Source organism: Salvelinus fontinalis, chromosome 15 (assembly GCF_029448725.1).
Source record: "Salvelinus fontinalis isolate EN_2023a chromosome 15, ASM2944872v1, whole genome shotgun sequence".
Taxonomy (NCBI): Eukaryota; Metazoa; Chordata; class Actinopteri; order Salmoniformes; family Salmonidae; genus Salvelinus; species Salvelinus fontinalis.
The window spans coordinates 603,242-625,000 of NC_074679.1; the positions used below are offsets into that span (position 1 = coordinate 603,242).

Genomic DNA, 21,759 nt, shown 5'->3' on the forward strand with positions numbered 1-21,759 from the left:
TACTGAGTTAGTTAGTTATACAGGTGATAGTGGTCTGAACTGTACTGAGTTAGTTAGTTATACAGGTGATAGTGGTCTGAACTGTACTGAGTTAGTTAGTTATACAGGTGATAGTGGTCTGAACTGTACTGAGTTAGTTAGTTATACAGGTGATAGTGGTCTGAACTGTACTGAGTTAGTTAGTTATACAGGTGATAGTGGTCTGAACTGTACTGAGTTAGTTAGTTATACAGGTGATAGTGGTCTGAACTGTACTGAGTTAGTTAGTTATACAGGTGATAGTGGTCTGAACTGTACTGAGTTAGTTAGTTATACAGGTGATAGTGGTCTGAACTGTACTGAGTTAGTTAGTTATACAGGTGATAGTGGTCTGAACTGTACTGAGTTAGTTAGTTATACAGGTGATAGTGGTCTGAACTGTACTGAGTTAGTTAGTTATACAGGTGATAGTGGTCTGAACTGTACTGAGTTAGTTAGTTATACAGGTGATAGTGGTCTGAACTGTACTGAGTTAGTTAGTTATACAGGTGATAGTGGTCTGAACTGTACTGAGTTAGTTAGTTATACAGGTGATAGTGGTCTGAACTGTACTGAGTTAGTTAGTTATACAGGTGATAGTGGTCTGAACTGTACTGAGTTAGTTAGTTATACAGGTGATAGTGGTCTGAACTGTACTGAGTTAGTTAGTTATACAGGTGATAGTGGTCTGAACTGTACTGAGTTAGTTAGTTATACAGGTGATAGTGGTCTGAACTGTACTGAGTTAGTTAGTTATACAGGTGATAGTGGTCTGAACTGTACTGAGTTAGTTAGTTATACAGGTGATAGTGGTCTGAACTGTACTGAGTTAGTTAGTTATACAGGTGATAGTGGTCTGAACTGTACTGAGTTAGTTAGTTATACAGGTGATAGTGGTCTGAACTGTACTGAGTTAGTTAGTTATACAGGTGATAGTGGTCTGAACTGTACTGAGTTAGTTAGTTATACAGGTGATAGTGGTCTGAACTGTACTGAGTTAGTTAGTTATACAGGTGATAGTGGTCTGAACTGTACTGAGTTAGTTAGTTATACAGGTGATAGTGGTCTGAACTGTACTGAGTTAGTTAGTTATACAGGTGATAGTGGTCTGAACTGTACTGAGTTAGTTAGTTATACAGGTGATAGTGGTCTGAACTGTACTGAGTTAGTTAGTTATACAGGTGATAGTGGTCTGAACTGTACTGAGTTAGTTAGTTATACAGGTGATAGTGGTCTGAACTGTACTGAGTTAGTTAGTTATACAGGTGATAGTGGTCTGAACTGTACTGAGTTAGTTAGTTATACAGGTGATAGTGGTCTGAACTGTACTGAGTTAGTTAGTTATACAGGTGATAGTGGTCTGAACTGTACTGAGTTAGTTAGTTATACAGGTGATAGTGGTCTGAACTGTACTGAGTTAGTTAGTTATACAGGTGATAGTGGTCTGAACTGTACTGAGTTAGTTAGTTATACAGGTGATAGTGGTCTGAACTGTACTGAGTTAGTTAGTTATACAGGTGATAGTGGTCTGAACTGTACTGAGTTAGTTAGTTATACAGGTGATAGTGGTCTGAACTGTACTGAGTTAGTTAGTTATACAGGTGATAGTGGTCTGAACTGTACTGAGTTAGTTAGTTATACAGGTGATAGTGGTCTGAACTGTACTGAGTTAGTTAGTTATACAGGTGATAGTGGTCTGAACTGTACTGAGTTAGTTAGTTATACAGGTGATAGTGGTCTGAACTGTACTGAGTTAGTTAGTTATACAGGTGATAGTGGTCTGAACTGTACTGAGTTAGTTAGTTATACAGGTGATAGTGGTCTGAACTGTACTGAGTTAGTTAGTTATACAGGTGATAGTGGTCTGAACTGTACTGAGTTAGTTAGTTATACAGGTGATAGTGGTCTGAACTGTACTGAGTTAGTTAGTTATACAGGTGATAGTGGTCTGAACTGTACTGAGTTAGTTAGTTATACAGGTGATAGTGGTCTGAACTGTACTGAGTTAGTTAGTTATACAGGTGATAGTGGTCTGAACTGTACTGAGTTAGTTAGTTATACAGGTGATAGTGGTCTGAACTGTACTGAGTTAGTTAGTTATACAGGTGATAGTGGTCTGAACTGTACTGAGTTAGTTAGTTATACAGGTGATAGTGGTCTGAACTGTACTGAGTTAGTTAGTTATACAGGTGATAGTGGTCTGAACTGTACTGAGTTAGTTAGTTATACAGGTGATAGTGGTCTGAACTGTACTGAGTTAGTTAGTTATACAGGTGATAGTGGTCTGAACTGTACTGAGTTAGTTAGTTATACAGGTGATAGTGGTCTGAACTGTACTGAGTTAGTTAGTTATACAGGTGATAGTGGTCTGAACTGTACTGAGTTAGTTAGTTATACAGGTGATAGTGGTCTGAACTGTACTGAGTTAGTTAGTTATACAGGTGATAGTGGTCTGAACTGTACTGAGTTAGTTAGTTATACAGGTGATAGTGGTCTGAACTGTACTGAGTTAGTTAGTTATACAGGTGATAGTGGTCTGAACTGTACTGAGTTAGTTAGTTATACAGGTGATAGTGGTCTGAACTGTACTGAGTTAGTTAGTTATACAGGTGATAGTGGTCTGAACTGTACTGAGTTAGTTAGTTATACAGGTGATAGTGGTCTGAACTGTACTGAGTTAGTTAGTTATACAGGTGATAGTGGTCTGAACTGTACTGAGTTAGTTAGTTATACAGGTGATAGTGGTCTGAACTGTACTGAGTTAGTTAGTTATACAGGTGATAGTGGTCTGAACTGTACTGAGTTAGTTAGTTATACAGGTGATAGTGGTCTGAACTGTACTGAGTTAGTTAGTTATACAGGTGATAGTGGTCTGAACTGTACTGAGTTAGTTAGTTATACAGGTGATAGTGGTCTGAACTGTACTGAGTTAGTTAGTTATACAGGTGATAGTGGTCTGAACTGTACTGAGTTAGTTAGTTATACAGGTGATAGTGGTCTGAACTGTACTGAGTTAGTTAGTTATACAGGTGATAGTGGTCTGAACTGTACTGAGTTAGTTAGTTATACAGGTGATAGTGGTCTGAACTGTACTGAGTTAGTTAGTTATACAGGTGATAGTGGTCTGAACTGTACTGAGTTAGTTAGTTATACAGGTGATAGTGGTCTGAACTGTACTGAGTTAGTTAGTTATACAGGTGATAGTGGTCTGAACTGTACTGAGTTAGTTAGTTATACAGGTGATAGTGGTCTGAACTGTACTGAGTTAGTTAGTTATACAGGTGATAGTGGTCTGAACTGTACTGAGTTAGTTAGTTATACAGGTGATAGTGGTCTGAACTGTACTGAGTTAGTTAGTTATACAGGTGATAGTGGTCTGAACTGTACTGAGTTAGTTAGTTATACAGGTGATAGTGGTCTGAACTGTACTGAGTGTTAGTTATACAGGTGATAGTGGTCTGAACTGTACTGAGTTAGTTAGTTATACAGGTGATAGTGGTCTGAACTGTACTGAGTTAGTTAGTTATACAGGTGATAGTGGTCTGAACTGTACTGAGTTAGTTAGTTATACAGGTGATAGTGGTCTGAACTGTACTGAGTTAGTTAGTTATACAGGTGATAGTGGTCTGAACTGTACTGAGTTAGTTAGTTATACAGGTGATAGTGGTCTGAACTGTACTGAGTTAGTTAGTTATACAGGTGATAGTGGTCTGAACTGTACTGAGTTAGTTAGTTATACAGGTGATAGTGGTCTGAACTGTACTGAGTTAGTTAGTTATACAGGTGATAGTGGTCTGAACTGTACTGAGTTAGTTAGTTATACAGGTGATAGTGGTCTGAACTGTACTGAGTTAGTTAGTTATACAGGTGATAGTGGTCTGAACTGTACTGAGTTAGTTAGTTATACAGGTGATAGTGGTCTGAACTGTACTGAGTTAGTTAGTTATACAGGTGATAGTGGTCTGAACTGTACTGAGTTAGTTAGTTATACAGGTGATAGTGGTCTGAACTGTACTGAGTTAGTTAGTTATACAGGTGATAGTGGTCTGAACTGTACTGAGTTAGTTAGTTATACAGGTGATAGTGGTCTGAACTGTACTGAGTTAGTTAGTTATACAGGTGATAGTGGTCTGAACTGTACTGAGTTAGTTAGTTATACAGGTGATAGTGGTCTGAACTGTACTGAGTTAGTTAGTTATACAGGTGATAGTGGTCTGAACTGTACTGAGTTAGTTAGTTATACAGGTGATAGTGGTCTGAACTGTACTGAGTTAGTTAGTTATACAGGTGATAGTGGTCTGAACTGTACTGAGTTAGTTAGTTATACAGGTGATAGTGGTCTGAACTGTACTGAGTTAGTTAGTTATACAGGTGATAGTGGTCTGAACTGTACTGAGTTAGTTAGTTATACAGGTGATAGTGGTCTGAACTGTACTGAGTTAGTTAGTTATACAGGTGATAGTGGTCTGAACTGTACTGAGTTAGTTAGTTATACAGGTGATAGTGGTCTGAACTGTACTGAGTTAGTTAGTTATACAGGTGATAGTGGTCTGAACTGTACTGAGTTAGTTAGTTATACAGGTGATAGTGGTCTGAACTGTACTGAGTTAGTTAGTTATACAGGTGATAGTGGTCTGAACTGTACTGAGTTAGTTAGTTATACAGGTGATAGTGGTCTGAACTGTACTGAGTTAGTTAGTTATACAGGTGATAGTGGTCTGAACTGTACTGAGTTAGTTAGTTATACAGGTGATAGTGGTCTGAACTGTACTGAGTTAGTTAGTTATACAGGTGATAGTGGTCTGAACTGTACTGAGTTAGTTAGTTATACAGGTGATAGTGGTCTGAACTGTACTGAGTTAGTTAGTTATACAGGTGATAGTGGTCTGAACTGTACTGAGTTAGTTAGTTATACAGGTGATAGTGGTCTGAACTGTACTGAGTTAGTTAGTTATACAGGTGATAGTGGTCTGAACTGTACTGAGTTAGTTAGTTATACAGGTGATAGTGGTCTGAACTGTACTGAGTTAGTTAGTTATACAGGTGATAGTGGTCTGAACTGTACTGAGTTGTAGTTATACAGGTGATAGTGGTCTGAACTGTACTGAGTTAGTTAGTTATACAGGTGATAGTGGTCTGAACTGTACTGAGTTAGTTAGTTATACAGGTGATAGTGGTCTGAACTGTACTGAGTTAGTTAGTTATACAGGTGATAGTGGTCTGAACTGTACTGAGTTAGTTAGTTATACAGGTGATAGTGGTCTGAACTGTACTGAGTTGTTAGTTATACAGGTGATAGTGGTCTGAACTGTACTGAGTTGTTAGTTATACAGGTGATAGTGGTCTGAACTGTACTGAGTTAGTTAGTTATACAGGTGATAGTGGTCTGAACTGTACTGAGTTAGTTAGTTATACAGGTGATAGTGGTCTGAACTGTACTGAGTTAGTTAGTTATACAGGTGATAGTGGTCTGAACTGTACTGAGTTAGTTAGTTATACAGGTGATAGTGGTCTGAACTGTACTGAGTTAGTTATACAGGTGATAGTGGTCTGAACTGTACTGAGTTAGTTAGTTATACAGGTGATAGTGGTCTGAACTGTACTGAGTTAGTTAGTTATACAGGTGATAGTGGTCTGAACTGTACTGAGTTAGTTAGTTATACAGGTGATAGTGGTCTGAACTGTACTGAGTTAGTTAGTTATACAGGTGATAGTGGTCTGAACTGTACTGAGTTAGTTAGTTATACAGGTGATAGTGGTCTGAACTGTACTGAGTTAGTTAGTTATACAGGTGATAGTGGTCTGAACTGTACTGAGTTAGTTAGTTATACAGGTGATAGTGGTCTGAACTGTACTGAGTTAGTTAGTTATACAGGTGATAGTGGTCTGAACTGTACTGAGTTAGTTAGTTATACAGGTGATAGTGGTCTGAACTGTACTGAGTTAGTTAGTTATACAGGTGATAGTGGTCTGAACTGTACTGAGTTAGTTAGTTATACAGGTGATAGTGGTCTGAACTGTACTGAGTTAGTTAGTTATACAGGTGATAGTGGTCTGAACTGTACTGAGTTAGTTAGTTATACAGGTGATAGTGGTCTGAACTGTACTGAGTTAGTTAGTTATACAGGTGATAGTGGTCTGAACTGTACTGAGTTAGTTAGTTATACAGGTGATAGTGGTCTGAACTGTACTGAGTTAGTTAGTTATACAGGTGATAGTGGTCTGAACTGTACTGAGTTAGTTAGTTATACAGGTGATAGTGGTCTGAACTGTACTGAGTTAGTTAGTTATACAGGTGATAGTGGTCTGAACTGTACTGAGTTAGTTAGTTATACAGGTGATAGTGGTCTGAACTGTACTGAGTTAGTTAGTTATACAGGTGATAGTGGTCTGAACTGTACTGAGTTAGTTAGTTATACAGGTGATAGTGGTCTGAACTGTACTGAGTTAGTTAGTTATACAGGTGATAGTGGTCTGAACTGTACTGAGTTAGTTAGTTATACAGGTGATAGTGGTCTGAACTGTACTGAGTTAGTTATACAGGTGATAGTGGTCTGAACTGTACTGAGTTAGTTAGTTATACAGGTGATAGTGGTCTGAACTGTACTGAGTTAGTTAGTTATACAGGTGATAGTGGTCTGAACTGTACTGAGTTAGTTAGTTATACAGGTGATAGTGGTCTGAACTGTACTGAGTTAGTTAGTTATACAGGTGATAGTGGTCTGAACTGTACTGAGTTAGTTAGTTATACAGGTGATAGTGGTCTGAACTGTACTGAGTTAGTTAGTTATACAGGTGATAGTGGTCTGAACTGTACTGAGTTAGTTAGTTATACAGGTGATAGTGGTCTGAACTGTACTGAGTTAGTTAGTTATACAGGTGATAGTGGTCTGAACTGTACTGAGTTAGTTATACAGGTGATAGTGGTCTGAACTGTACTGAGTTAGTTAGTTATACAGGTGATAGTGGTCTGAACTGTACTGAGTTAGTTAGTTATACAGGTGATAGTGGTCTGAACTGTACTGAGTTAGTTAGTTATACAGGTGATAGTGGTCTGAACTGTACTGAGTTAGTTAGTTATACAGGTGATAGTGGTCTGAACTGTACTGAGTTAGTTAGTTATACAGGTGATAGTGGTCTGAACTGTACTGAGTTAGTTAGTTATACAGGTGATAGTGGTCTGAACTGTACTGAGTTAGTTAGTTATACAGGTGATAGTGGTCTGAACTGTACTGAGTTAGTTAGTTATACAGGTGATAGTGGTCTGAACTGTACTGAGTTAGTTAGTTATACAGGTGATAGTGGTCTGAACTGTACTGAGTTAGTTAGTTATACAGGTGATAGTGGTCTGAACTGTACTGAGTTAGTTATACAGGTGATAGTGGTCTGAACTGTACTGAGTTAGTTAGTTATACAGGTGATAGTGGTCTGAACTGTACTGAGTTAGTTAGTTATACAGGTGATAGTGGTCTGAACTGTACTGAGTTAGTTAGTTATACAGGTGATAGTGGTCTGAACTGTACTGAGTTAGTTAGTTATACAGGTGATAGTGGTCTGAACTGTACTGAGTTAGTTATACAGGTGATAGTGGTCTGAACTGTACTGAGTTAGTTAGTTATACAGGTGATAGTGGTCTGAACTGTACTGAGTTAGTTAGTACAGGTGATAGTGGTCTGAACTGTACTGAGTTAGTTAGTTATACAGGTGATAGTGGTCTGAACTGTACTGAGTTAGTTAGTTATACAGGTGATAGTGGTCTGAACTGTACTGAGTTAGTTAGTTATACAGGTGATAGTGGTCTGAACTGTACTGAGTTAGTTAGTTATACAGGTGATAGTGGTCTGAACTGTACTGAGTTAGTTAGTTATACAGGTGATAGTGGTCTGAACTGTACTGAGTTAGTTAGTTATACAGGTGATAGTGGTCTGAACTGTACTGAGTTAGTTAGTTATACAGGTGATAGTGGTCTGAACTGTACTGAGTTAGTTAGTTATACAGGTGATAGTGGTCTGAACTGTACTGAGTTAGTTAGTTATACAGGTGATAGTGGTCTGAACTGTACTGAGTTAGTTATACAGGTGATAGTGGTCTGAACTGTACTGAGTTAGTTAGTTATACAGGTGATAGTGGTCTGAACTGTACTGAGTTAGTTAGTTATACAGGTGATAGTGGTCTGAACTGTACTGAGTTAGTTAGTTATACAGGTGATAGTGGTCTGAACTGTACTGAGTTAGTTAGTTATACAGGTGATAGTGGTCTGAACTGTACTGAGTTAGTTAGTACAGGTGATAGTGGTCTGAACTGTACTGAGTTAGTTAGTTATACAGGTGATAGTGGTCTGAACTGTACTGAGTTAGTTATACAGGTGATAGTGGTCTGAACTGTACTGAGTTAGTTAGTTATACAGGTGATAGTGGTCTGAACTGTACTGAGTTAGTTAGTTATACAGGTGATAGTGGTCTGAACTGTACTGAGTTAGTTAGTTATACAGGTGATAGTGGTCTGAACTGTACTGAGTTAGTTATACAGGTGATAGTGGTCTGAACTGTACTGAGTTAGTTATACAGGTGATAGTGGTCTGAACTGTACTGAGTTAGTTATACAGGTGATAGTGGTCTGAACTGTACTGAGTTAGTTAGTTATACAGGTGATAGTGGTCTGAACTGTACTGAGTTAGTTAGTTATACAGGTGATAGTGGTCTGAACTGTACTGAGTTAGTTATACAGGTGATAGTGGTCTGAACTGTACTGAGTTAGTTATACAGGTGATAGTGGTCTGAACTGTACTGAGTTAGTTATACAGGTGATAGTGGTCTGAACTGTACTGAGTTAGTTATACAGGTGATAGTGGTCTGAACTGTACTGAGTTAGTTATACAGGTGATAGTGGTCTGAACTGTACTGAGTTAGTTAGTTATACAGGTGATAGTGGTCTGAACTGTACTGAGTTAGTTATACAGGTGATAGTGGTCTGAACTGTACTGAGTTAGTTAGTTATACAGGTGATAGTGGTCTGAACTGTACTGAGTTAGTTAGTTATACAGGTGATAGTGGTCTGAACTGTACTGAGTTAGTTAGTTATACAGGTGATAGTGGTCTGAACTGTACTGAGTTAGTTAGTTATACAGGTGATAGTGGTCTGAACTGTACTGAGTTAGTTAGTTATACAGGTGATAGTGGTCTGAACTGTACTGAGTTAGTTAGTTATACAGGTGATAGTGGTCTGAACTGTACTGAGTTAGTTAGTTATACAGGTGATAGTGGTCTGAACTGTACTGAGTTAGTTAGTTATACAGGTGATAGTGGTCTGAACTGTACTGAGTTAGTTAGTTATACAGGTGATAGTGGTCTGAACTGTACTGAGTTAGTTAGTTATACAGGTGATAGTGGTCTGAACTGTACTGAGTTAGTTAGTTATACAGGTGATAGTGGTCTGAACTGTACTGAGTTAGTTATACAGGTGATAGTGGTCTGAACTGTACTGAGTTAGTTAGTTATACAGGTGATAGTGGTCTGAACTGTACTGAGTTAGTTATACAGGTGATAGTGGTCTGAACTGTACTGAGTTAGTTAGTTATACAGGTGATAGTGGTCTGAACTGTACTGAGTTAGTTATACAGGTGATAGTGGTCTGAACTGTACTGAGTTAGTTAGTTATACAGGTGATAGTGGTCTGAACTGTACTGAGTTAGTTAGTTATACAGGTGATAGTGGTCTGAACTGTACTGAGTTAGTTATACAGGTGATAGTGGTCTGAACTAAGTGTGTAATGTGTACTGTACTGTCCTTACAGGTGAGTGTGTAATGTGTACTGTAGTCCTTACAGGTGTATATACTAGTGTGTAATGTGTACTGTAGTACTTACAGGTGTATATACTAGTGTGTAATGTGTACTGTAGTGTACTAAGTGTGTAATGTGTACTGTAGTGTCCTAAGTGTGTAATGTGTACTGTAGTGTACCAGTGTGTAATGTGTACTGTAGTGTACCAGTGTGTAATGTGTACTGTAGTACCTACAGGTGTATATACTAGTGTGTAATGTGTACTGTAGTCCTTACAGGTGACAGCGGTCTCCTTTGATGCCCTTGGTGGTGCAGAAACACTTCCCGTTGTTAGGGTTACACACACTGGCATGGCCGTTACACTTACACGCTGTAACACAACATTATCACATTAATATAACATTATCACATTAATATATCAACATTTACACATTAATATAACATTATCACATTAATATAACACCATTATCACATTAATATAACACCATTATCACATTAATATGACACCATTATCACATTAGTATGACACCATTATCACATTAATATGACACCATTATCACATTAATATGACACCATTATCACATTAATATGACACCATTATCACATTAATATGACACCATTATCACATTAATATAACACCATTATCACATTAATATGACACCATTATCACATTAATATGACACCATTATCACATTAATATAACACCATTATCACATTAATATAACAACATTATCACATTAATATGACACCCCCTCCAGGTGTCGCTTATTTTCCCCAGTGTATTTATCCCTGTGTTTCCTGTCTCTCTGTGCCAGGTCGTCATGTATGTTTAGTCAAGTCAACCAGCGTGTTTTTCCCGTACTCCTTTTGCTATTCTCTTTTTGATAGTCCTCCCGGTTTTGACCCCTGCCTGACTCTGGACTACTTTCCCGCCTGCCTGATCACCCTGCCTGCCCTGACCTTGATTCTGCCTGGCCTGACCTTGATTCTGCCTGGCCTTCGGTACCTTTTGGACTCTGAACTGGTTTTGACCCTTTTGCCTGTCCACGACCACCCTCTTCCCCTATTGGATTAATAAATATTGTAAGACTCCAACCATCTGCCTCCTGTGTCTGCATCTGGGTCTCGCCTTGTGTCATCTTGCAAAGCATATCTTTGACTCTATCCAAGTTAGAAACTACACTGAAACGAAATTTCACACATAATAGGAGTAAGTCTATGAAGATTAAATTGACAATAATCTGATGAGTCACAATATCAGGCCTATCAGTTGTCAAATGTGACTCGTTTCAGGAAACTAGACGTATGTTGCATTTGAATGTAAACTGTGAGAACTGAAAGGTGGTTCTCGTGTTAACTGTGAGAACTGAAAGGCGGTTCTCGTGTTAACTAACTAACTGTGAGAACTGAAAGGTGGTTCTCGTGTTAACTAACTGTGAGAACTGAAAGGTGGTTCTCGTGTTAACTAACTGTGAGAACTGAAAGGTGGTTCTCGTGTTAACCTTTTCTCAATAGGGGGTGCTGTTTGCACTTTGTAAACATTTCGTTCCCAAATTAAACTGCCTCGTACTCAATTCTTGCTCGTACAATATGCATATTATTATTACTATTGGATAGAAAACTCTCTAGTTTCTAAAACCGTTTGAATTATATCTGTGAGTAAAACAGAACTCGAGTTGGAGCAATCTTCCTGTCAGCAAGTGAGAAATCTGAAATGAGCCAGGCTGTTCTGAGGTCAGTTTATTAATTTGCATGTCTTCTTTTGGTTGAGATGCACTGCATACGCCTTCCCCTGGATGTCAGCAAATAGTGAGAATTGGAATGGTGTTGCTAGGCAGATCTGAGGCCATATAAATGGACTGGGAACGTGGGGTCCACTCTTTTCAACATTCGCCATGACGCAAGACAGACCTCAGGATGGCGTTCTGAAAAGCTCTCGTTATAGGCCTTAGATATATCCGGCTCTGATTTTATTCGATATAGGTGTTAAAAACATCATAATGTTGTTATTTTAAATCGAGTTATATCAGTTTATATCAGTATATTGCGATTTTCAGATATTTATTTGTGCTGCGTTAATAGTGAGTTAGGCACGTCTTCGCCACATGGCTAATGTTTACTGCTAATTCCAAAGTTGAAGGCGACAATCTACAACCGAGCAACGATTCTTTTGGACAAAGGACAACTTGCCCAAGATTCTGATGGGAGCTCATTAAAAAGTAAGAACTATTTATGATGTTAATTCGTTGTTCTGTTGAAAAATGTAAAACTCATATTCCGCCATTAATTTCGGTGCGGTCTCGCTTTAACGCACGCTGTATGTCGTAGTAACGTTAATTTTAAAAATCTAACACAGCGATTGCATTAAGAACTAATGTATCTTTCCTTTGCTGTCCAACCTGTATTTTTTAGTCAAGTTTAGGATTAGTTACTGATTAGAATAGGTGCCTCTCCCAAGATTTCTCCCGACATATTGTTGGCAGCTTGGCTACTATTCTCATTGTATAACCACGATTTGTGCCGCTAAATATGCACATTTTCGAACAAACGCTATATGTATTGTGTAATATGATGTTATAGGACTGTCATCTGAAGAAGTTTGAGAAGGCTGTTTGGGCTGCAGGGGCAGTATTGAGTAGCCAGATAAAAGGTGCCTATTTCAAACGGTCTCGTACTCAATTCTTGCTTGTACAATATGCATATTATTATTACTATTGGATAGAAAACACTCTCTAGTTTCTAAAACCGTTTGAATTATATCTGTGAGTTAAACAGAACTCATTTGGCACAAACTTCCTGACCAGGAAGTGGAAAGTCTGAAATCGATGCTCTGTTCTACTTCCTGCCTATAAATGGGCATGATACGTATTAGTATACATGCACTTCATAGACCTTCCCCTGGGTGTCAAGAGGCGGTGAGAGAAGAAATTGAGTGTTTATCTTGGTGTGAAGTGGAATACAAGCTCTTTGTATGACGTGTCACCCATTTGCTGTTTTCTGGAGAGCGCGAGGGGCACCTGGATTTGCCTTCTGTTTAGCTGCCGTTATGGACGACTAATATCTCCGGCTTTGATTTTATTTGATACATGTGACCATATCATCGTAAAGTATGTTTTTCAATATAGTTTAATCAGATTATTGACATTTTTTCGGGAGTTTAGCCGTGTTCCGTTCTCTGAGTTTGTTGACGATGGAGAGATTCGTGCCACTTGGCTAGTGTGCTTGCTAAATCGAGAGGGAAAGAGGCCGTTCTAAATCCAAACAACGATTGTTCTGGACAAAGGACCCCTTGTACAACATTCTGATGGAAGATCAGCAAAAGTAAGAAACATTTTATGATGCTATTTCATATATCTGTCGTGCATGTGAACTAGTCGTCGGCGCCCAGCTTTTGGGTACTCTAGCTATACCCGAAGCTGCATATCGTAATGAAGTTATTTTTAGAATTCTAACACTGCGATTTCATTAAGAACTAATGGATCTATCATTTCCTATACAACATGTATTTTTTAGTTATGTTTATGAATAGCTATTTGGTCAGAATATGTGTGTCAGAAAAAGTGTCAGAAAAATATCCGGACGTTGTGGGAAATAGTAGCTACGTTAGCACAATGTATAACCACTGAGTTCAGCTCTAAATATGCACATTTTCGAACAAAACATAAGTGTATGTATAACCTGATGTTATAGGACTGTCATCTGATACAGAATATCAAGGTTAGTCAAAAAATATATATATTTTACTGGTTTGTTACGATCGCTAACTTTTACTGCTGGGGAATGGCTTGTGTTTCTGGCTATTGTGGTAAACTAATATAACGCTATATTGTGTTTTCGCTGTAAAACACTTAATAAATCGGAAATATTGGCTGGAATCACAAGATGCCTGTCTTTCATTTGCTGTACACTATGTATTTTTCAGAAATGTTTTATGATGAGTATTTAGGTTTTTGACGTTGGTGTCTGTAATTATTATGGCTGCTTCGGTGCTATTTCTGACGGTAGCTGTGATGGTTGCTGCAATGTAAAACTGATTTATACCTGAAATATGCACATTTTTCGAACAAAACATAGATTTATTGAATAACATGTTATAAGACCGTCATCTGATGAAGTTGTTTCTTGGTTAGTTTGGTTCGTTCTTGGTTAGTTAGGGTGGCTTTGTGCATGCTACCTGTGCTGTGAAAAATGTCTGTCCTTTTTTGTATTTGGTGGTGAGCTAACATAAATATACGTGCTGTTTTCGCTGTAAAACATTTTAAAAATCGGACATGTTGGCTGGATTCACAAGATGTGTACCTTTCATTTGCTGTATTGCACTTGTTAATGTGTGAAAGTTAAATATAAAAAAAAAAAAGATATTTTGAATTTCGCGCCCTGCACTTGAGCTGGCTGTTGTCATATTGTGGGCGGCCTCGGGCTTGCAGCCAGAAGAAGTTAGTGAAAAAATTAATATATTTTGCTGGTTTATTCATTATCGCTATTGTTGGCTTGAATCAATGCTGTTGTGTGGTTGGCTATTGTAGTAAGCTAATATAATGCTATATTGTGTTTTCGCTGTAAAACACTTAAAAAATCTGAAATATTGTCTGGATTCACAAGATCTTTGTCTTTCATTTGCTGTACGCTGTGTATTTTTCATAAATGTTTTATGATGAGTATTTAGGTAATTCACGTTGGTCTCTGTAGTTATTCTAGTTGCTTTGGTGAGAGTTGTGATGGTGGCTGCAATGGTAAACTATGATTTATACCTGAAATATGCACATTTTTCTAACAAAACATATGCTATACAATAAATATGTTATCAGACTGTCATCTGATGAAGCTGTTTCTTGGTTATTTGGTCGAAATTGTGATAGCTACCTATGCAGGAAAAAAATGGTGGAAAAAAAAGTTGTGTCTTTTGCTATCGTGGTTAGCTAATAGATTTACATATTGTGTCTTCCCTGTAAAACATTTTAAAAATCAGAAATGATGGCTGGATTCACAAGATGTGTATCTTTCATCTGGTGTCTTGGACTTGTGATTTCATGATATTTAGATGCTAGTATTTACTTGTGACACTATGCTAGGCTATGCTAGTCAGCTTTTTTACTGATGGGGGTGCTCCCGGATCCGGGACTGTGTGCAAGTAGAAGTTAACTATCTGTGAGAACTGAAAGGTGGTTCTCGTGTTAACTAACTGTGAGAACTGAAAGGTGGTTCTCGTGTTAACTAACTAACTGTGAGAACTGAAAGGTGGTTCTCGTGTTAACTAACTGTGAGAACTGAAAGGTGGTTCTCGTGTTAACTAACTAACTGTGAGAACTGAAAGGCGGTTCTCGTGTTAACTAACTAACTGTGAGAACTGAAAGGTGGTTCTCGTGTTAACTAACTAACTGTGAGAACTGAAAGGTGGTTCTCGTGTTAACTAACGGTGAGAACTGAAAGGCGGTTCTCGTGTTAACTAACTAACTGTGAGAACTGAAAGGTGGTTCTCGTGTTAACTAACGGTGAGAACTGAAAGGTGGTTCTCGTGTTAACTAACTGTGAGAACTGAAAGGTGGTTCTCGTGTTAACTAACTGTGAGAACTGAAAGGTGGTTCTCGTGTTAACTAACTAACTGGTATGAAAATAATTTGAAACATTGGTACAAAAAAGGTGGTAACCAAATCCGGCAGCTCAGTTGATTGGTCGACACACTCTCAATTGAGATATTTTTATACTAAACTTAACACACAAAAAAATGAAGTATATTACCAAAACAAGACAAATTACATAAAAACAGTGGAACACCTTAAAACCTGTTGGGGATGGGGGCGCTGTTTAGACTATTTATGCTAATGTGGCTAATTTTTTAAACGGCTTCCCACAAAATCCTTGATCGTACAATATGCATATTATTATTATTATTGGATAGAAAACAGTCTATAGTTTCTATAGGAGTTGAAATTTTGTCTCTAAGTGGAACAGAGCCCATTCTACAGCAATTTCCCTGACATGGAGTCAGATTTGAGAAACGTTGGCCACTTTTCTGAAGTCATTTAAAAGGGCACTGTCGTTGCTATGACTATACGGACACTTCTTACGTCTTCCCCTGGATGCCTTTACGTGATGACGATTCCAACGGGCTCGATTGCTCGTTCACAGGCCCTACAAATGAAAAAAACCTTTAGCTAGCAAGTCTTTTCTTGCTGCGTAACGCGCGTGGAAGACACCGACCCTCTCCTGTTCCAAGCGTTAGTTTAGCCTGTTATATTTCTCCGGTCATCTTTTCACTCGTTATAGGAGTTACAAACATCACAAAGTAGTTAATTTAAAGCGTTTTATAGCAATTTATATCCGTTTAGTGCGATTTTGGGACATTTATTTTTGCAACGATGTGAAAAGTTGGGCACGCTTTTCAGTTCATCCCGAACGTAGTTGACATTTCCACATGGCAAGAGGACAGCTTTCCACCAAAAGACGATTTCTCCCAAGAAAGGATCCTTTGCCCAAGATACTGATGGAAGAACAGCTCAAGGTAGGACATTTTTATTATGATAAATCGTGTTTCTGTCGAAACATTTTAGTGGCTTAGGACGCCATGTTTTTTGACGTAGCTTCGCTTGGCGCAAACTGTATTGAAAAGTAAGGATAAATTAAAAAATGTAATAACGCAATTGTATTAAGAATTAAATTGTCTATCAATCCCTGTCCACCCTATATTTTTTAGTCACGTTTATGAGTATTTATGTATAAGAGTAGATCACTGTCTAAGTGGCGCAAGGACGTTTTCTTTACCAGCTTGTCTACATTTCACATTGTCTAACCATGATTTTGGTGGCTAAATATAAACATTTTCGATCAAACTGTATATGCATGTTGTAATGTGATGTTACAGGAGTGTCATCGGAAGAATTCTGAGAAGGTTAGTGAAAAAATTAATATCTTTTGGCGATGTTGACTTTTATCGCTCACTTTGGCTAGAATCAATGCTGGGCTGCTAATTGCTATGTGCTAAGCTAATATAACGATTTATTGTGTTTTCGCTGTAAGACACTTAGAAAATCTGAAATATTGTCTGTATTCACAGGATCTGTGTCTTTCGATTCGTGTATGCTGTGTATTTTTACGAAATGTTTGATGATTAGTAGTTAGGTAAACACGTTGCTCATTGTAATTATTCTAGTCCATTTGTGATGGTGGGTGCAATTGTAAACTATGCCATATACCTGAAATATGCACTTTTTTCTAACAAAACCTATCCCATACCATAAATATGTTATCAGACTGTCATCTAATGAGTTTTTTTGTTGGTTAGGGGCTATAAATATCTTAGTTTAGCCGAATTGGTGATGGCTACTGGTGTTGGTGGACAAATAAAAGATGGTGGATTATGCTAATGTGTTTTTAGGTAATAGATGTACATCTTTACATATTGTGTCTTCCCTGTAAAACATTTTAAAAATCGGAAATGTTGACTGGATTCATAAGATCTGTGTCTTTCATTAGCTGTATTGGACTTTAATGTGTGAAAGTTAAATATTTAAAAAAAATATTTTTTTTGAATTTCGCGGCACTGGTTTTTCAGTGGGGGGGGGGGGGGGGGGGTGCCGCTAGCGCCACGCTGATCCTAGACAGGTTAAGTGATATTATGGGCAGAAAATCCAATTGATCTCAATCGTTCATTGAAGTTGATGGGTCATTTGAAACCAAACATGTCTACCAAGCCGGCATATCGGTTTCGTCCGCTAGGGACTTTTTCTTTGTATCACGTAGTAACCAATGTATGACCTATTAGTTTGTGTGTTTATGTAATTATGTAATTGTTTCATGATTCTATGCTAGGGTTCGTGCAGATATCTAAGGGTTTGCGACGTTCCGTAATGAGACTGATGAGGTAAAAAAATTGAACATTTATAAAAGACTCTAATCGATAAGTTATTTAAATATCTGAAGAGTTATATTAGGGAACTGAAACTCTATAAACAACATGTTCCCGTGGTGCCCCCGACTTCCTAGTTAATTAAAGTTACATGATTAGTTTAATCGCGTAATTCAATTACACATATAGAATTGATTTGATAATATACAGTCTTCATTTTTAATGACAGTCAACGACACGACAACGTGCTGTAGTTAATGGACCCCAGGAAGAGAATCTGAACAGGAATATAACAATATTTTACACCATGCATTCCCAGTGGGCTGATGGAGATGTGAGGTGTCCCCAACAACAATGACCTCTAACCCCTGACCTCTAACCCATGTTCATCCCCTAGTGACTCACGTTGGCAGCTGCCCCCGTTGGTGGGGTCTCCATAGTAACCAGAGATGCAGCTCTCACAGTGACGTCCTGTTGTCAGGTCCTTACACTTCTCACACACTGACTGATTCACACACTGACTGTGGCCGTTACACTGGCACGCTGGAGAGAGAGAGATGGAGAGATGGAGAGATGGAGAGAGTCACATACACTGTGATTAATACACTGACTGTGACCGTTACACTGGCACGCTGGAGAGAGAGAGAGATGGAGAGATATGGAGACAGAGAGAGAGACAGAGAGAGAGAGAGAGAGACAGAGAGAAAGACAGAGAGAGAGACAGAGAGAGAGACAGAGAGAGACAGACAGAGAGAGAGACAGAGAGAGAGACAGAGAGAGAGACAGACAGAGAGAGAGACAGACAGAGAGAGAGACAGACAGAGAGAGAGACAGACAGAGAGAGAGACAGACAGAGAGAGAGACAGACAGAGAGAGAGACAGACAGAGAGAGAGACAGACAGAGACAGAGACAGAGAGAGAGACAGAGAGGCAGAGAGGCAGAGAGGCAGAGAGGCAGAGAGGCAGAGAGAGAGAGAGAGAGAGAGAGAGAGAGAGAGAGAGAGAGAGAGAGAGAGAGAGAGAGAGAGAGAGAGAGAGAGAGAGAGAGAGAGAGAGAGAGAGAGAGAGAGAGAGAGAGAGAGAGAGAGAGAGAGAGAGAGAGAGAGAGAGAGAGTGTGTGTGTGTGTGTGTGTGAGAGAGAGAGAGAGAGAGAGAGAGAGAGTGTGTGTGTGTGTGTGTGAGAGATCAGGTTCCTACCTGGACAGCGTATAAAGCTCCAGGTGTACTTGTTGTCGTAAGGACACATGCTGATGTTGAGAGCCGGCTGGGAGGCGGGACTAGAGGTGGGGCCAGGCAGGGTGGAGGGGGCGGGGACTACGGTCTGGAACGGCCCACGATAGGATCCCTCAATACACTGGCCACGCCCAGTATTACTGGGGTCTGTACACCAGCCACAGCCAGGCTGCTCCAGACACTGGTCACACGTCCTGTACCCAGAACAGTTCTCAGCTAGGAGAGAGACAGAGGAGAGAGAGCATTAAACCCTATGAAACTGAACCCAGAACAGTTCTCAGCTAGGAGAGAGACAGAGGAGAGAGCATTAAACCCTATGAAACTGATCCCAGACCAGTTCTCAGCTAGGAGAGAGACAGAGGAGAGAGCATTAAACCCTATGAAACTGAACCCAGAACAGTTCTCAGCTAGGAGAGAGACAGAGGAGAGAGCATTAAACCCTATGAAACTGATCCCAGACCAGTTCTCAGCTAGGAGAGAGACAGAGGAGAGAGCATTAAACCCTATGAAACTGAACCCAGACCAGTTCTCAGCTGGGAGAGACAGAACACCGGTCAACAATATGAATCTGAACACAGAACAACATGAGAGACAAAGATATAGAAGAGAGAGAACGAGAGACAAAAAGAGAACGAGACAAAAAGAGAACGAGAGACAAAAAGAGAACGAGAGACAAAAAGAGAACGAGAGACAAAAAGAGAACGAGAGACAAAAAGAGAACGAGAGACAAAAAGAGAACGAGAGACAGAGAGAGAACGAGAGACAGAGAGAGAACGAGAGACAAAAAGAGAACGAGAGACAAAAAGAGAACGAGAGACAAAAAGAGAACGAGAGACAAAAAGAGAACGGGAGAAAAAGAGAGAAGGAGAGACAAAAAGAGAACGAGAGACAAAAAGAGAACGAGAGACAAAAAGAGAACGAGAGACAAAAAGAGAACGAGAGACAAAAAGAGAACGAGAGACAAAGAGAGAACGAGAGACAAAGAGAAAACGAGAGACAAAAAGAGAACGAGAGACAGAGAAAGAACGAGAGACAGAGAGATGGCTAATCAAATGGCAACTCAAACTATTTACATTGCCCCCCCCCCTCTACGCTGCTGCTACTCTCTGTTATTATCTATGCATAGTCTCTTTAATAACTCTACCTACATGTACATATTACCACAATTACCCGACTAACCAGTACCCCCTGTATATAGCCTCCACATTGACTCGGTACCGGTACCCCCTGTATATAGCCTCCAAATTGACTCTGTACCGTAACACCCTGTATATAGCCTCTACATTGACTCTGTACCGTAATACCCTGTATATAGTCTCCACATTGACTCTGTACCGTAATACCCTGTATATAGTCTCCACATTGACTCTGTACCGGTACCCCCTGTATATAGCCTCCACATTGACTCTGTACCGGTACCCCCTGTATATAGCCTCCACATTGACTCTGTACCGGTACACCCTGTATTTAGCCTCCACATTGACTCTGTACCGGTACACCCTGTATATAGCCTCCACATTGACTCTGTACCGGTACCCCCTGTATATAGCCTCCACATTGACTCTGTACCGGTACCCCCTGTATATAGCCTCCACATTGACACTGTACAGGTACCCCCTGTATATAGCCTCCACATTGACTCTGTACCGGTACCCCCTGTATATAGCCTCCACATTGACTCTGTACCGTAACACCCTGTATATAGCCTCCACATTGACTCTGTACCGGTACCCCCTGTATATAGCCTCCACATTGACTCTGTACCGGTACCTCCTGTATATAGCCTCGACATTGACTCTGTACCGTAATACCCTGTATATAGTCTCCACATTGACTCTGTACCGTAACACCCTGTATATAGCCTCCACAATGACTCTGTACCGTAACACCCTGTATATAGCCTCCACATTGACTCTGTACCGTAACACCCTGACATATAGCCTCCACATTGACTCTGTACCGTAACACCCTGTATATAGCCTCCACATTGACTCTGTACCGGTACCCCCTGTATATAGCCTCCACATTGACTCTGTACCGGTACCCCCTGTATATAGCCTCCACATTGACTCTGTACTGGTACCCCCTGTATATAGCCTCCACATTGACTCTGTACCGGTACCCCCTGTATATAGCCTCCACATTGACTCTGTACCGGTACCCCCTGTATATAGCCTCCACACTGACTCTGTACTGGTACCCCCTGTATATAGCCTCCACATTGACTCTGTACCGTAATACCCTGTATATAGCCTCCACATTGACTCTGTACCGGTACCCCCTGTATATAGCCTCCACATTGACTCTGTACCGGTACCCCCTGTATGTAGCCTCCACATTGACTCTGTACCGGTACCTCCTGTATATAGCCTCCACATTGACTCTGTACCGGTACCCCCTGTATATAGCCTCCACATTGACTCTGTACCGTAACACCCTGTATATAGCCTCCACATTGACTCTGTACTGGTACCCCCCCTGTATATAGCCTCCACATTGACTCTGTACTGGTACCCCCCCTGTATATAGCCTCCACATTGACTCTGTACCAGTACCCCCTGTATATAGCCTCCACATGGACTCTGTACCAGTACCCCCTGTATATAGCCTCCACATTGACTCTGTACCGGTACCCCCTGTATATAGCCTCCACATTGACTCTGTACCGGTACCCCCTGTATATAGCCTCCACATTGACTCTGTACCGGTACCCCCTGTATATAGCCTCCACATTGACTCTGTACCGGTACCCCCTGTATATAGCCTCCACATTGACTCTGTACCGGTACCCCCTGTATATAGCCTCCACATTGACTCTGTAACGGTACCCCCTGTATATAGCCTCCACATTGACTCTGTACTGGTACCCCCCTGTATATAGC

The 21,759-nt window shown here is 39.8% G+C and overlaps 1 protein-coding gene across 7 annotated transcripts in view; it reads right to left on the minus strand.

The window, feature by feature from the left end:
* Positions 1-21,759, minus strand: part of LOC129811250 (attractin-like) — a 242,380-nt gene that overhangs the window by 95,992 nt on the left and 124,629 nt on the right. For all 7 annotated transcript variants that reach the window (XM_055862407.1, XM_055862410.1, XM_055862406.1 and 4 more), the window contains exons 18-20: positions 18,842-19,093; positions 18,050-18,187; positions 10,075-10,168 (exon numbers count right to left, since the gene is read on the minus strand). In XM_055862407.1, coding sequence (XP_055718382.1) covers positions 10,075-10,168; positions 18,050-18,187; positions 18,842-19,093 — 484 coding nt within the window. The remainder of the gene's footprint in view (positions 1-10,074; positions 10,169-18,049; positions 18,188-18,841; positions 19,094-21,759) is intronic.